Source organism: Lontra canadensis, unplaced genomic scaffold (genome assembly GCF_010015895.1).
Source record: "Lontra canadensis isolate GAN:19392208 unplaced genomic scaffold, GSC_riverotter_1.0 scaffold50, whole genome shotgun sequence".
NCBI classification, from domain to species: domain Eukaryota; kingdom Metazoa; phylum Chordata; class Mammalia; order Carnivora; family Mustelidae; genus Lontra; species Lontra canadensis.
Window position 1 is genome coordinate 9165340 of NW_022631044.1, and position 18446 is coordinate 9183785.

The 18446-nt window shown below is 34.2% G+C and overlaps 1 protein-coding gene across 11 annotated transcripts in view; it reads right to left on the minus strand.

Moving 5' to 3' along the window:
- EHBP1 (EH domain binding protein 1) overlaps window positions 1–18446 on the minus strand; it is a 412862-nt gene that overhangs the window by 74144 nt on the left and 320272 nt on the right. For all 11 annotated transcript variants that reach the window (XM_032873810.1, XM_032873813.1, XM_032873809.1 and 8 more), the window contains one exon: window positions 13184–13327. In XM_032873810.1, the coding sequence (XP_032729701.1) occupies window positions 13184–13327 (144 nt within the window). The remainder of the gene's footprint in view (window positions 1–13183; window positions 13328–18446) is intronic.

An 18446-nucleotide genomic window follows, 5' to 3' on the forward strand; every position in this document is an offset into this window, starting at 1 on the left:
TGTTCAAGTCAATTCATGAACATCAACTGACAAGACTGCATGAAACACCCCGATGGTTAGGTCCAAACTCCAAGCAAACTATTTGGTTTCATTAAGGGCTTCCAGAAAAGGTGACCACGACAATCCTTTCAGAAGCCAACCGGCAAGTGACTCTTTAAATTCTAATGTGCACAATGTATCACCGAGGGTTAATACACATATAAGCAATCAGTCAAGTATGGGAATACTTTTATCTACTTAGTGACAAAAAGGAAAGCCACATTTCACTTTCACTCTCATTAAGGCATTGCAAGGTTCTTTTATAACACCGAAACAGTGCATCAACAACCTCAGAGGCAGGGAAGATAAACAGCTAAAAATATTAACATCAAAAAAGTTGCAAATATTTTAAGTGTACAGAGAAAATAAACTTGCATTACAAAATAGAGTAAGATATCAAGAAATTAATTAGAGAGCTTGCTTTTCTACAGTTAATTTTTTAAATGCAGTTTAACCCCCTTTTGGGAAGGGGACTATTTCAAAGGGCTCATTTCTGCACCCACCCCTGTCAAAGGAGGTCAGAAACACTCAAGTATAAAGTCACTGCACTGCTGTGGCACAAATAGTTTCTGCGGCTAAAATCAAACAAAGACCAATTAAACTAATCATAACGTTCCAGTGAACACAAGGAAGCTCACCTGGTATTCCTGGACTTCTTTCGTGAATTTTCAAATCTACTCAGTTCTTGGTATTATAATTACCTTGACCAAAATACTGTGAAATTACTGCTCTGATCTACTAATGGCTGCAAAAATCAAGTCGTTGTGGTTTCATGCCAAGGGGCCATAGCAAGGTGGCGCAATGATTTCTGACACAGAAGACAACTTCTAAAAACTCAAAAGGGAAAATTAACGGGATGTGGTTTACATTGCCAAGGACTGTTCATTAATTACCAATTTAATCACTGCTGGAGGCATGACATTACAAAAATCTGGCTGAAAGTTCTAATAGATTATGAAGACCACCTAAGAAGAGTGACCAAAAAATGTACAAAACAATTAATACTGTTTCACTGCTATCAAAGACACTCAGATTATTTTACATCAAGTGAAGCAAAGGAATTAGTAGCTTCACAGTGCCACCACTAGGAACTGTAAATACAATGGCATACAATTAGTAATGCACATGTGACTTTTCGTTCAAGGCATATATCCTTGGGAAAGCCAGAACATGATAAGGAGAACAAAAGAAACATTAAAAAAATGAAATGAATGAAGATTTAAACTCTACCCTCATGCATGCTGAGCAATAACAGAATAGGCAATATAAAATATAGCTCTTAGTAATGGTGATATCAACCTGGGATGTGCAACTCTGTACTGAACAGCCATATGGAAAATATCTACGGCCATTAATAGTCGCATAAAAGGAGTGTTCCTGATGCTAAGACATCTAGCCTTAGCTTTATGAATTCACAGCAATCTCAAATAAATAAGACTTTTGAGGCTAGGGTTTTTTGGCCACATAATAGAAAAGATGCTTGAGTTTTTTTTTTTTTTCTCTCCTAACAATGATGGTGGTTTGTGTGACTTTGAAGATATGCTAGCAAGCTAACAATATGTTTTCTAAGAAGTCTAGTAGCCATTGTTAAGATAGCAGACTTCAAATCAACTTAAATTTAGACATAATAGATAAACTATTATTTAAATCATAATGAATAAAAACCACTGCCTTGTACAGAGGCATTTATACCAAACACAGAAGTACACTGGCATTCTTCTCCTATAAAATGCAACTGTAAAAAAGATTAGCTATACATTTAAAGTGTCTTACTGGTCTGAAACGGATTATGTACATTAAATCTTCTGTCAACTATGCTGGAGTAAGAAATAAGGAATACATTTTCATCTTAGTGTCCTGGGTATAGATATTCCAGCTCATATAGAGAATAAAAATCTCTAAATAAGACAAAGTTTTCACTCTATATACAATTAAAGGGTTAGATTTCCTTTTGTAATATTTGATGTTCTTTTAAAATTACAAATCCAAAGTTAACTACTTCTTCCTAGTAATAGAATTGATAATATGTGTAATTTGGAAAAATAAAAGTTTTTGCTTGACCTTAATTTTCAAGCTTAATTCCTAGAGGCTAGCCATTTCATTGTAACATAGCCAGTGTTCATAAACACAGAATATAATCTTATATCATATACATTTTTATGATGGTACATATTTAGAATACACATAAACATAAAAACTATGCGAAAAGTTTCTATCTTCATGGATTACCAAAATGATGGTTAGTGTTTTTTACCAATTGGATGGTAACTGCTTCTTCTATTATCTGGAAAAGATCTCATGATCTTATCTAAATCTGCTACAATTATCAGAATGACAGACTAGTTCCATTAAAATCAATATTTTCCAATTAACATCAAAAGTACAAGGTTGATGTCCTACCTCTTCACAGCAACGAAATACCTGTTAAAGGTTTAACTCACAGAAGAGCAGCTTGCATTCTTTTGGGTCTCACCAAATAAGCCTTTTAGATTCAATACAAAAGACCAGCAAGAAAAATAAAAAAGGTCACTGTATTTCTTTCTCTCTCTCTTTTTTTTTTTTATTACTGGTCCTTACAGTTAACTAAAGACTGACCAAACTGAAATTCCTTTCCCATGTAGTTTTCCTTAGAGGATTCAAATATTCCTGTAAACCTTCTAGGATTTGCTAATATCTTGCAGTTTGATCCTATTACGTGAGGATGGGCTCCTACCCCAATTATCCTTGCAGATTAAAATTCAGGAAAAAACTTTAAATCTGTTTTATAACAATGTCATTCTTTTCTGATTTTTCTTTAAAAACAAAACAAAACAAAACAAAACAACAACTTCTGGGTACCAACAAGTATCTGCAAACCATTTTCTTTTGCTATGTAATTTATAACTCAAAAAACTAAAAACAAAACATATTTATAAATTCAAGAATTACCTCAATTCTTTTTAGACTTTTTACTTATAAAATAGATTTTATTCTTTCTTAAAAATCTTTCTTAAAAATAAAAGTAATAATTAAACTTATATGGCATCATTCTTCTGATATGTTCAAAGTGCTACACAAATATCCTAACAATTTCAAAGACTGTGAGCAGCAGGATTCTTGGAGTATACTGACCCTAACCTTTAGCACATAACTGCAAACATCTCCTTCAGTGATCTATATAATTATACGAGCATTATTAAAAGTAATGGATTTACTAAATGTATTTTTTAAAAAGCAAGGAAAATGCAAAGTATCAAGCAAAAGAGACTGAAATAGACTAAATTGTTAAATTCTATTTGTGCATTTCTTGGGAAGAGAGTGGGGAAATAGAGTAATAAAAAATAATAGAAAAGGAATTTTTTTTTCTTAAAAAAAACTATTAGATTTTTCTCAGAGTGTGTTTAAATATACTTTTTAATGAAGGAAGCTCCTTTGGATTATATAATGGCTAGAACTGTCAAACTTGCCAAACTCAAGTTGTACTTTGAAAAAACTTATTTTAAGTGCATATGAAAAACCATGAACAAAACAAATATCATACCTAAAATCTGCATTAATCAAATGTAACATAAGAAAATCTTCACAGAACAATAGGAATAGGAAGCAAAAAAATATAATTCATAGCGATTCAGAGCAATAAAATGTTTTCCATAGAAAAATAATTTCAGGAAAACACCTGAAACAGGTTAAATGAACACCTAAAGAAACAGATGCACAAATGAATCATATAAACTACTAAAAGAAATTTAAATACAATATGTGCTAGCTTAGCAAGTTTTCATTAAAACATGCAATACAGGTCATGACAAAAATTAAGAAAAATTAAAAGGTTTATAATATTTGTGTTTGTGAGTTGCCATTTAAAATAAATTACAGCTTGAATCTTTCCTGAGTATAATTTAAGTAGAGTCTGTACACAAGGATCCACCAGATAATGTTACCAAGAGTTGTTTTCAGTGTCTTAGAAATTGCTTCCCAGCCTTTCAGCCTAAAGCTATACTAATTTATACAAGAGGGAATGTTTGGTAGAGTGGTGTGCTTCAAGGTGGAGTTGGGAACTGAACTCTAATCAGAGGTCCCAGCATATGGGAAGGACAGATGTGTGTAAGGATTTTGTGCATACACGTCATAACAACAAAGAAAGGTATCACAATGTAAGATTCAAAAAGGGAAGAAATGGATGATATGGGGAACTTTAAGTTCCAAGGTGGCCAATGTCATCTCTGTAACTCACTCAATAAACAGGGATGGACACTTTTCTGCTCACTGATAATCAATTCTGCTTTAAAGACTTAGAAACATCTTCCCTGTTTACAAACCTTTATTACCAAGAAACTCCCTATAGTAACCCAGATTTTTCATGTTTAAGCTCATATTTTTATTAGTTGACACTCAGTAAATATAAAAAATAGCCTGTCTTTATTTCCTTCACTTATTCATTGAATAAACATTTACTTAAAACTTGGTGATAGGAATATCAGGTTTTTGTACTGTGAATAGCTCACAGCTGAGTGGGAGAAAGATGTGTAATTAGATAATGGTATGGGATAAATGCAATGAGAGAGATATGTACAGCATATTAGAAAAAGATAGAGGAAGAAGAATAAGCTTTACTGGCAGGAGTCATGATACAGATATTCCTAGAAGACGTATTTCAGTGGAAACTAACAAGGAAAGAGGGGCATTTCAGGGAGAGAACAGCCAATGCTTAACGCAGGAATTGAAAACTATGCAACATTCTCTCTGCCGGCATCTTAGTAGATAGAGACTGTGGAGTGGGGGGGGCGGGGAGATGAGGATAGAAAGGGAGGGAACACGATTTGCATGGACCTTTGTATAAGGCCATTCTGCGAAGGTGGGAAGTTTATTCTCTTGGTAAGCAGGAGTAACCAGAAAGATTTTGAGCTTTCCTATACTCATATTAGTACTTACACTACTTCCCATTTTTCTCTTCTTTAATATTTTATAAGCCTGTCTTTCCATTTATGTAGATATTTGCTTTCAGGCCTTTATTTCTCTGAATCCTCTGTAAATTCTCACTTTCTCTCAGCTCAGAACTAGATACAAAAGTCTTAAAAGGAGGTAACCTATACTCAGTACATGGACACTGTCCCACACTATATGCATCAGGTATTCCAACACCAATTATTAAAATAGCTCTTCTCATTCTTCTTGGTGTTTATCAGAAGGTCCTAGGTTACTTTTACAGAAACAAGTTGAGGGGTGCCTGGATGTCTCAGTCTGTTAAGCAACCAACTCTTGATTTCAGCTCAGGTCATGATCTCAGGGTCATGAGATCAAGGCCCACATTGGGCTTGGTGCTGGGCATGGAGCCTGCTTAAGATTCTCTCTCCCTCCCCCCACTCACTCATGCTCTCTCTCTTAAAAAAAAAAGAGGAGAAGAGAAGAGAAGAGAAGAGAAAAGAAGCAGAGTTCAGAAGGAGAAAAGAGAATTTACTGACAAAGTCCTAAATCAGTGTGGAATCAATCTTCAGTATGGAACAGTAAGCTCTTCAGTGAACTCTTAAAGATTTAAGGTCAATGTCTCATTTATTCAATACTTAAGGTCACTCCTGGGTACCACTTTTTTTTTTTTTCTTTTAACACTTAGAAATTCTCAGGTAAACTAAGAACACAAAAAGGAATGGGTAGCAGCAGGTATCTCTCTCCCCTCTAGCAACTCAACTTTCAGTACAGGGGTATATACATTATGATGGGCAAGATAATTTACAAAAAAATAAAATAAAATAAGAGCACTGTAAATCAAGGCACAAATTAAAACACATAAATAAATGAAAACAGTAGCAGTGAGTTCACTAAATTAGATGCCAGCTTTTTTTTTTTTTTCCAGTTAAACCTTCTTTTTATTTACCAGAAGTCTTTTGATCTCTTCAGAGTGAAAGAGATGCTGACACTGAAGTGGGAAAGGCATTAGTCATGGTTCCCTTACCCCCTTCACCGTGGACACCTATTAATTTGAATGTCACACAAGAAAAAAAAAAAAAAAGAATTTTGCTTTCATTTAAAAATGGAAAAACAGATTTAGAGAAATTAAGTAAGCATTTTCCAGTTTTAGTATCACTTAATTCACATTTGACTGCTCCAAAGATGAAACTGAGCATTTTCCCTTTTTCTTTTGTGTCCCAAGTTGGCTATACTGGGACTATATATAATATAAATATATATATATTCAAATATATATATATTTGAAAATATTTGAAAATACGGACAGTATTACCAAATAATTCTAATCTGTATGTACAAGAGCTATCAGAATTTATAAAGAAAATGATCAAATTAAGAAAACTATCATGTCCTTGGAAAATATATCGATCTGGCATCAAACTGCATATTAAACTGAAAATCTAAAAAGCAACAGGAAGTTCTAATTTCTGTATCTGTGCAACCAGACTGATCTGCCATTTTATATTCTCCTTTTTACATCATTCCATTAATATAAGCTACAAGCTTTACAGAGTACCAGGTGTCAAAACTAGAATAACAGTCACAAAATACACTACTAATTTCATGAAATTTGATTCTCTTCATAACACATCTACACAGGGCTTGGCTTATCTGAAAAATGAGCTACAGTAGAACACCCAAGAAAGCTTTAAAACAATTTATTTTTTATTTTATTTTATTGGGACAGGTTTTGGAGGGGGAAAGGGAGAGAGGAACCCAACGCTGGACTCAATTTCATGACCCTGAGATCATGACCTGAGCTGAAATCAAGAGTCAGATGCTTAATTGACTGACCCAACCAGGCACCCCAAACAGGAGTTTAAACTATAACAGAGAAGAGGCTGCAACACTATCTCCTATACCACATACTTTTGCTACACCACAACTTTGACACTCCTCTCATTCAGTGGTGTGGGTCTATGTCTCTGGTACTTAAAACTGGGTAGAACTTTGTGTCTGCTTAGGCCACCAGTGAAGCAAAGTGACGCACCATGACTTTTAAAGATAGATCAGAATACCATACATGTCTACCTTTTATTCTCCTGGGACATTTGCTCATAGACTCAGCCACCATGCTATGAGGAAGCTGCAACTAGCCCAAGTGGAGAGAAAATATGGAGAGGCTAGACCAACTGATGGTCTAGCAGAGGTCCTCGCCAAAACCCAGTCCCAGACACTGTGGAACAGAAATAAGCCATTCCCACAGTATCCTATTCTAATGCCTAAATCACAAATCTGTGAGCATAACCAAGGCTGTTTCATGCCAGTAAGATGAATTTTTTATGTAGCAAAAGATAACCCGAAAGAGGAATGGTAAAGAAAATATTTTGGGGACTGTTTGAAGCATGGTTTCATTTGCAATAGGATACAACCTTGGGTAAGTGGGAAACAAATGCAACAGAGTTACCAGCGTGGCATGTAGCCAGCTAACCATGCAGCATGGAGCTGCTCTTTCTGGGAAAAACAACTATTATAACAATAAGTGAATACAAGACAACCCAAGTCACATTGGTGGTAGTCCAAGAAACAATGAGATATGTTATGAGATACCATGATTATTACTCATCAATCACAAAGAGTAGTCATTGAGAAATTCTTGCCTTCTCAGTGTGAACAGGACTGCTATTTATTAAATCTGCCATTTATTCCACACAGAGGCACAAGTTAGTATCATCAACTGTAAAAGTGAAAAGCTCTTACCACGTCTCTCTTCTTAACACACACATATACACACATTATCTTAGAAATACTGAAGTCAAGTTGGTTTGGGTACACTAAGAAAATAATGTGCTAAAAATACTTCTTTAGGGTACCAAAAATTTCCCTAGTTTAAAATAATTATCTTAGCGTGTCATATTTTTAAAACTGAAAGAATAAAAGGAAAAAAAAAATCCCATAAAAGCCATTTGTTATACTACCCCCTAGAGATAAATACTGCTACTATTTTGATGATTTTCCCTTCTGTCCTTTTCAATGCATATTAAAAAAGTCTCTATCATTTCAAAATGGAGTTTATATGCCATATATATTTTACAACCTTCTTTTTATACAAAAGGACACTGTGAGCATTCTATGTCCTTTCAATATTCTTTTAAGACATTATTGTATAGATAAGTTTAAATGGCTACATAACAAGTATATTTATGTTATAATTTATTTGATCATTCCTCTATTTTGCAAAATTACCATTTTTTAGTTTTTGCTATTACAAATAACATTGTGATGAAAACCTGCATACCGATCTTTGTTAATAGAATTCCTGGGTAAAGGGGAATGAACATTTCTTTCCAGAAAAGTGTGGCAAGTTACATGAGACCAGCAGTATAAAAGAGTCATCAATAAAACGTCACCAGCATCATGTTTCTTAAAATCTAAGTTATATATTTTACAGATATGGTAAGATGTCACAACACAGAATAAGAGATGTTTGAGGGAGGGGCACTTGGGTGGCTCAGTGGGTTAAGCGGTTGCCTTTGGCTCAGGTCATGATCCCAGGCTCCTGGAATCGAGCCCTACATTGGGCTCCCTGCTCAGGGGAGAGCCTGCTTCTCCCTCTCCCTCTGCCTGCCACTCCACCTGCTTGTGCTCTCTCCCTCTGCCAAATAAATAAATAAAATCTTAAAAAAAAAAAAAAAAAGATATCTTGGGTTTCCTGTCTGTCTCAGTAAGTAGATCATGCAACTCCTGATATTGGGGTTGTGAGTTTGAATCTCATGTTGGGTGCAGAGACTACATAAAAATAAAATTTTAAAAAGAGAGATGTTTTAATAATTTCAATGTTGAATTCACACTAGTTTAATTTAAATAAAGGTTTTAAAGTTTTACTTGAAAAATACAGAGTATAGATTACTGGTGCCTTAAACAAAAGGATGACCCATAAAATATTTGTTAAAAGTCTGAACCAAATGAAAAACTAAACACCACCTTTTAAAAAAGTCAGGATACTTGAATTCTAAGTAAGCCTCATGTGTCACTGTCTACAACCCTAGGCAAATTTAAACATTCTTTCCCAACTCATTTTCTTAATCTTAATATAAAAGATAAAACAATATTATCTATTTCTATTTCACAAGGATGTCAGAAAAATAAAGAAGAAGGAAATATAACACAATGCTTTAGAGACAAAGTCTCTGAAATCAAAATGTCTAGGTTCAAATCTTGGCTCTGTTACTTTTAACTGTGTCACCTTGGGCAATTCATTAATTTGTCAGTTTTCTCAACTGTAAAATAGGGATGATAACACTTAACTCATACAATTATTGTGGAGATTAAATGAGAAAATCCATGTTAAACCACTTAGAATCCTGCTTGATAAACAGCAAGTGCTCAGTAAACATTCAATGATAATTATTTAGATATGTAAAACTCACACATAGGTAAAGTAACTGGTTTTAAAAATCTACTTGGCCAACCATTTAAATCTCGGGTATTCTGAAGTTAAAATCAACACACTGGAACAATATAGAGCTATATTCATTTTCCACAATTTTTAGAGCCTGAAATAATTATGAAACAAAGTTTTTCACAAATAACATAGCATCAACAAAATAACTTTTTTTTTTTTTAAATTTTTTTTTAAGAGAGGGAGAGAGAGAATCCTCAGCAGGCTCCACATCCAGCACTGAGCCCAATGACGGACTCGATCTCAGAACTCTGAGATCATGACCCAATAAGAAATCAAGAAACTGATGCTTAACTGACTGAGCCACCCAGGCATCCCCAAAATAACTTTCTTTTTAAAGAGATAATTCCTTCTGTGGTTCTTCACTTGACTGGATCCTTTTCACCCATCAAATCTTAGTTCAAATGCCCCCTCCTCAAATCACTCAAGCCCTCACTTATTTAAATTATCCTCTACTAGGCCACACAGTTTTCCCACTCTAGTTATTTATTATTATCTGTCTCTTCCCATCATAATATAAACTCCAAAATGGAAGAAGCTTAACCTTTTCTGTCACCATGAATATACTCAGTTCAGACACTCAATAAATATCTGGCAAATGACCAACAAATCGATGATCTAATATATGGCTAGGCATTGAAAGAGTTGGCATAGAGGTTACAGAACTTCAAAGATGGCCCACTAGATTTGGGTTTCTCATTTTTATCATGAACTACAGCTTAAAAATACGGTCTTTTTTGTTTGTAAAATATGTTTTATATCAAGATTGAAGAAGCACATATGTCCACATAACTAAAGGAAGTTTCAGACAAAAATACTATGCTTACTATATGTGATGAATTCTGAGATCTTTATTTGATTCTATTATATTCCTTTTCATTAAAAATAAAATAATTACTGCAGGCCACTAAACTGCTTTTATATCATATTATTGTGTAAAAACTTGTCTTGTGAAAAACACAGCTCAGGTCAGAGGTTATTAAGCTCGTACCTGAAAGGAATGTTCAAACATGTGCATGGAAAGGAAGAAATAAGTGTCTGATCACAGATGACATGATCACCTATATAGAAAATCTGAAAGAACTGGGAAAAAAGAATCTCCTGGAACTACAAAGCAATTATAGCAAGTCTGTAGAATATGAGGTTAATATTCAAAAGACATCCGCTTTCCTATATACCAGCAGTGAAAAAGTGGAATTTGAAATTAAGAACAAAATCTATTCACATTAATGAAATCTAACAAAATATGTATAAGATCTATATGAGGAATATAAGGAAATCAAAGAACTAAATAAATGAAGAGATATTCTATGTTAATCAGTAGGAACACTCAATTTGCAACAGACACATCTGATAAAAGACTATATCCAAAATACACAAAGAACTACTGAAACTCAATAATAAAAAAGCAACCAACCTGATTAAAAAATGGATCAATGACCCTTATAGACACCTCACCAAAGGAAGATTTACAGATTACAATTATGCATATGAAAAGATGCTTCACATCATTTGTCATCAGGGAAATGTAAATTAAAACAATTAGATACCACTAAACACCTATTAGAATGTCCAATATCTGGAACACCACCAACACTCAACGCTGAGTGAAGATGTGGAGCACCACAAGAACTCTCACACACTACTAGTGGGAATACAAGATGGGACAGAGATTTCGGAAGACAGTTTGGCAATTTCTTATGAAAGTAAACATACTCCTAGCAATCACACTCCCTGGTAATTACCCAAAGAAGTTAAAAACTTATGTCTACACAAACACCTGCACGTGAATGATTATAGCAGCTTTATTCATAATCATCCCAAACTGGAAGCAAACAAGATGTCCTTTAGTAGGTGAATGCAAAAGCTGTGGTACATCCAGATGAGGGAATATTATTCAGCACAAAAAGAAATGATCTTTCTAGCAGTGAAAAACATGGAAGAACCTTAAATGCATATTACTAGGTGAAGGAAGATAATCAGAAAAGGCTATAAACTCTATGATTCCAACTCTATGGCATTCTGAAAAAGGCAAAATTATAGAGACAGTGAAATTAGGTTGCAGGGCTTGGGAGTGGTGGAAGGTGCAATAAAAAATTCTTAGAAAATCCATAATAATGGATACATTTCATTACACATTTGTCCAAACTCACAGGATATAAAACACCAAGAGGGAACCACAATGTAAGCTATGGACTTTGGATAATTATGATGTGTCAGTGTCTAACAAACGTATCACTCTGATGTGGGATGTCATTAAGAGGAGAGGTCATGCATGTGTAGGTGCAGGGTATATATGGGAAATCTCTGTACCTTCCCTTCAATTCTGCTGTGAACCTAAAACTGCTCTGAAAAAATAAAATCTTAATTAAAAAAAAAAAAAGAGCATGCAGTTTTGTATATGTGAGTTTGATGGTAAGGCAGAATGTCATAATTTTCAGATTCATGAAGAATCTGTTCCCTTAAATTTACAGGTTTCAATTATCATGTATTCATTATTATCTGTGAAGCACTACACAAAAATATATATAAAAATGTGGGGTTTTAAAATTTTTTATTTTTATTTATTTTTAAAATTTTTATTTATTTATTTTGACAGGGAGAAAGACAGGGAGAGAGCACAAGCAGGGTGAATGGCAGACAGAGGGAGAGGGTGAAGCCGGCTCCCAGCTGAGCAGGGCGCCCGATGTGCAGCCCGATGGGAACATGACCTGAGGTGAAGGCAGCCACTTAACTGACTGAGTCATCCAGGCACCTCTAAAAATGTGGTTTAATTTAGGGATGGCAGTGTAAGATAGAAAAGAGCACTAATTCTATAGTCTCAGAAAGCTCAAGTTCAAATCCTAGATTCATCATTTACTAATTCTACAACTTTGTACAAATTACCTTACCTATCAGTCTCAGTTTTCTTATCTGGAAAGTAGCTGAACATCTATTTCATGGAGTTAAGTAAAATAAAAATTATATAAAACATCCATTATAGGGGCCCCTGGGTGGCTCAGTGGGTTAAGCCTCTGCCTTCGGCTCAGGTCATGATCTCGGGGACCTGGGATCGAGCCCCACATCGGACTCTCTGCTCGGCAGGGAGCCTGCTTCCCCCTTCTGTCTTTGCCTGCCTCTCTGCCTACTTGTGATCTCTGTCAAATAAATAAATAAAACCTTAAAAAAAAAGCCAAACAAAAAACCCCCATCCATTATAGAGCCTGCATTAAATGGCAGCTATTCAATAAATGGTAGGCATCATTATTATATTCTAATATTTCCAAAAAAATTAACTTCCATGCTAAAATATAATCTTAAACAAAGTTTAATTAAATTACAAAATGTGAATTAATAAAAATAGATTATTCAAGTGTATGTAGAAATTATATTCTAAAATCTGACTTTTCCTCATAGCTGACATTGCTGTATAGAAATAATTACAACATGTTCTTCCAAGTATGAATTTATCAGATCAATAAATATACCAAGTGACCCCCCTCACTCCATCACCTCATATTAAAAGTCTATGGAAAAATGACTTAGCAAGAACAAACTGATGGTTCCCAGAGGGAAGGCGGGTAGGGAGATGGGTGAACTAGGTGATGGATTCAGAAGTGTTCTTGTCATGACGAGCACCAGGTGATATATAGAATTTTTGAACCACTATATTGCACACCTAAGCTAATATAACACTGTACATTAACTAATTGAAATTAAAACCTTAAAAAAAGACTTAGCAAAAGTATAAATAAATTACTCCCCTCACCCCCATGATTGCAATTAACAATCTATGGCTTTTTAACCAATGTTCCTCACATCACTTAGCTGCCTGTTGCAGAGTGGTATGGCTGCGTTGGTATTCTGTTTATTCCCTGCTTTTAAAGCTGCATCTCTTCTTGCTTGCTCAAGCAGAACTCTTGCTCTTTCTTTAAGTTCTTCTTGTCTTGATAACATTCGATGCTTAAAACCAAAAATACAGAATTAGGAACTCAAAAAAGCCCCATATAACCTATATTTATAGATTAATCAATGGTCTTGTTATCTGTCAAAATAACAGAGATCAGGAATAAGACTGTAGTTTTATAAGATTACTTAAAGAAAATATTAATGTTGACTAGAAACTGTAGAACATCTTGACACATAGGAAGTATATCTTTACTGCCTGACACTGGATTACATTTAATTTCCATTTGTGTTAGAATATATTCCCATAAAATACAATGTCCATGTGTATATTATATACATTCTTCATATTTGCTAATCACAATATAACCTGGGAAAGACACTTAAAAATTTTTATAGGACTGATAATAAGGTATCTTCCAAATTTATTTGTTGAAAGATATTAAACATTTGTGGCAATAATCCTTCAAATCCTTGACAATTAACATTTATAGAAAATTCAAAACTATCATATTTTGTTTAAGAAAAAAACTGGTTTTCTCTAACGCTCACCTACCTTACAACAAAATAATTAACTACATCAGCAATGGAAGAGTATTTTCTTAGATTAATTTGTAATATTACAATATATTTTTGGGTAACAACAGGTAATGACCATCAGTGGAAATCAGTTCTCAAATGATAACATTAATTCAAAGCACAAATATCCATAATGTTTATAGTTCAAATTCTTTTCTTCTTCCAAAAAATAGCCAACTTCTGGCTCTAGATAGCTATTACTATTACTCTGATATTTGATTTCTTCCTTGTCATTGTATAGTTTTGATTTAATTTTAAGTAGCATTCATGGTGAAGGAAGAGGTAATAAACAGTAAACATATAACTTATTTTGGCATAATGTGAAACTTAAAAAATTATATGATTTTTAGGTCTCATTGAGATTTTCTGTTTTAATGTAACTTTTTTTAAACTCCTGCAGTCTCAAGCAAGGGAAGATTTTTTTAAAGTATGCAGTTCAGTGGTTTTTACTACATTCACAAGGTTGTGAACCATCAACACTATCTAATTCCAGAACATTTTCATCAACCAAGGTTTTAAGAGGATTAAACAAAAATTCTTCACTTAATAGATATAATTGAAATGTGTAAGTGATAATGATAGACTTTTCGTCATGTGTATAAGACACAATAGAATAGGATTGGTCATTCTAGTTACAAATCAACACTTTCTCTAAAACAGACCAGATTAATTAAAGGGACACTGAATTTGCAGTCAGGACCTCAGGCTATTAATCCTTCTTCCACTAATAATAAGCAATGTAACACTGAACAGGTCACTTAAAAAGCTATACTGTATTCCCTTACATGACACTTAAGTACCTTGGAGCAAGAAAGACCTTAGTTCAAATACTAGATACAACACCTAATTGTGGACCCATTACACCTCAGTTTCCTCATTTGTAAAATGGGGATAAAATAGACCAACTCTCATAAGTATAAAGATTAAGTGAAATAGTGTAATGTACTGAGCACTAGAAAAATGTTAACTATTATTATATTTTTAAAAATATTTCAATTGCCTCATGTTTGAAATCCCACTAGCTTTAAAACTGGTAACTAGAGTATATCATCTTTAAGATCCTACTGGCTCTAGGGATGCCTTGGTGGCTCAGTCAGTTAAGTGTCTGCATCGGGCTCCCTGCTCAGCAGGGAGTCATCTTCTCCTTCTCCCTCTGCACCTGCCTTTCCCCAGCTCATGTTCTCTCTCTCAAATCAATAAATAAAATCTTTAAAAAAAAAAATCCTACTGGTTCTAAATTCCATGAGTCTACAGACCTTTAGGGATTCCAGCTAGCTACACAGACAGTGATAGACTGCTTTGGTCTTAAGAGCACACAGAAATAAACTTTTTTCTGATTATAAATACGATTCATATTTATTACAAAAATTTTAGAAAATACATAAAAGTAAAAAGAAAAGGAAAAATAATCAGTGGCATCATGGTCCCTGATTTCAAACTATATCACAAACCTACAGTAATCAAAACAGTATGGTACTGGCATAAAAACAGACACATAGATCAAGAGAACAAAATAGAGAGCACAGAAATAAACCCAAGCATATATGGTCAATTAATTTACAACAAAGGAGCTAAAAATATACAATGGGGAAAGGACAGTCTCTTCAATAAATGGTGTTGGGAAAACCAGAGAGTCACATGCAAAAGAATGAAACCAGGTGCCTATTAACTCAAAATGGATTAAACACTTGAACAAAAAAAATCTGAAACCATAAAATCTTAGAAGAAAACACAGGTAGTAAGCTCCTTGACAACAGTCTTGGTGATGATTTTTTGGATTTGACACCAAAAGCAAAGGCAACAAAGGCAAAAATAAACAAGTGGGACTACATCAAAATAAAAAGTTTCTGCAGAGTGAGGGAAAATATCCACAAAACAAAAAGCTAGTCTAGTGAATGGGAGAAAACATATGCAAATCATGTATCTGGGAAGGGGTTAATATCCAAAATATATAAAGAACTCATATAATTCAATAGCAATCCAATTAAATAATAGGCAGAAGATTTAAATAGACATCTTTCCCAAAAAAGACATACAAATGGCCACAGGTACATGAAAACATGCTTAACATCACTAATTATCAAGGAAATGCAAATTAAAACCACAAGGAATTATTTCCTTGTACCTGTTAGAATGGCTATTATCAAAAAGACAAGGAATAACAAATGTTGGTGAGGATGTGGAGCACTGTTGGTGGGAATGTAAATTGATGCAGCCACTGTGGAAAATAGGATGGAAGTTCCTCAAAAAAATTAAAAATAGAACTACCATACGATCCAGAAATTCCACTTTTGGGTATTTATCCAAAGAATGTAAAAAAACTAACAAAAAAATGTATGCACCCTATGTTCACTGCAGCATTATTATTTTTTAAAAAGATTTTATTTATTCATTTGAGAGAAAGAGACAGAGCACAAGGAGGGGGAATGACAGAGGAAGAGGGAAAAGCAGGCTCCCTGCTGAGCAAGGAGCCTGATGCACAGCTCCATTCCAGGATCCTGGGATCATGACCTGGGCCAAAAGCAGTCACTTAACCAACTGAGCCATCCAGGTACCTCTATTATTACTATTTTTTAAAGATTTTTTTATTTGTGTGAGAGAGAGGCCTTGAGTGTGTGCACACTCCTGATGCTCAAGTTGGGGAGGAGCAGAAGGAGGGAATCCCCAGGCAGACTTCCTGCTGAGTACAGAGCCCATCCCACAACCCATGAGATCATGACCAGAGCCAAAACCAAGAATCCAACACCCAGCCCACTGAGCCACCCAGGTGCCCCAACTGCAGCATTATTTACAATAGCCAAGGTACAGAAACAACCTAAGTGCCTATTGATGTATAAGTGGATACACACACGCACACACACACACCCCCTACACTTTGTGGCACATTAATCAGCCATAAAAAAAATGAAATCTTGCAATTTGTGACATGTGTGGATCTTGAAGGCGTTATGCTAAGTGAAATAAGACAAAGATGAATTGGTATTCATCTTTGTCTTATTTCCCTATATTTACCATATGATTTTACTTGTATGCAAAATCTAAAAAAAAAAAAAAAGCAGAACCCCCAAAACCCAAAAACCTAGCTCATAGATACAGAGACCAATTGGTAGTTGCCAGAGGCTGGGAGTAGGATGTGGGCAAAATGGGTGAAGGGAGTCAAGAGGTATGCAATTCCAGTTATAAAATAAATAACTTATGGAGATATCATGTATGGCACAGTGACTATAGTTAGTAGCACTGCATTGCATATATGAAAGTTGCTAAGGCAGTAGATCTTAAATGTTCTGGTCACAAAAAAAATTTTGTAACTATATATGGTGATGGATGTTAACTAGGCTTACTGTGATGGTCATTTCACAATGTATACAAACATCAAATAATTGTTATATGCCTGAAACTAATACAATATGTCAATTATACCTCAATAAAAAAGAATTATTTGAAAATAAAAAACAAAATAAAGATAATTAGCAATCTTGGCACCCAGCAATAATCACTATAGAATCACGTTTTTTAAACTTAACATTCTATTGTGAGAATATTCTCATGTAAGTATTTTAAAAGTATTTTTAAACATAATTTTTTAAACTTTTACCCAGCATTCAATTCATAAAGATGCATCATACTTTAACTCGCCTTATATTATTAGGTATTTATGTTGTTTATGATTTTTCACTATCATTAACGATGTTTTAACATCTTTGTTATAGGGGTGCCTGAGTCGCTCAAGTCAGTTAAGTGTCTGACTCTTGATTTAGGCTCAGGTCATGATCTCAGGGTCACGAGATCAAGCCCCACACTGGGCTTTGCATAGGTATGCAGCCTGCTTAAGATTCTCTCCCTCACCCTCTGCCATTCCCACCCTCCTCCCAACCTCCCACTCTCTCTCGTTAAAAAAAAAAAAAAAAATCTTTATACATAAATTCTTGTATACAATTCTGATTATCCTAGGGGAAATAATTCCTGGAGGTAGAATCTAATGAGATGAACATTTTTAAGGGACTTGATGTACATTGCTAAATTTCCCTTCAGTAAATTTGACTATTTTACATCTGGGCTGATTATCTTTAGTGCTATTATGGTTAAAAATGAAGAGACAGTATGAATATACAGCTTAGGAGCACAGACTCTGGAGTCAGAAAACACTGGTTTTGAATTCAAACTTTAACACTTATTAAGTCACCTTAGGCAACTCTGTAAAGCCCAGTCTTCCCATATATTAAATAGAATTTAACCACTAACATGGTTTATAAAGTTTAAGAGAGATATGTGTAAGATATATAAAGGTCATCATATGTACTAGCCACTCAAATGAGCAACATTATGACTTTCAATGCTATACAGCCATATTAAATCATCAAATTTCCTCTAATTTAATGTCATTAGTTACTAGACATATTATTATTTTATGAATGACTAAGAAAGAACAAACACTGTCAAACTAACATACTATCTATTATAAGTAGGATCTTGATTTCAGAGAAGTTAAAATATAAAAAGATGCATATCTTTGCACTGATGAAACATAGTGTGTAAAAGAAAAATATTTTTTTATTATTCAAATTTAGATGCTAAAATTGTCCAATTTTAAAAACCT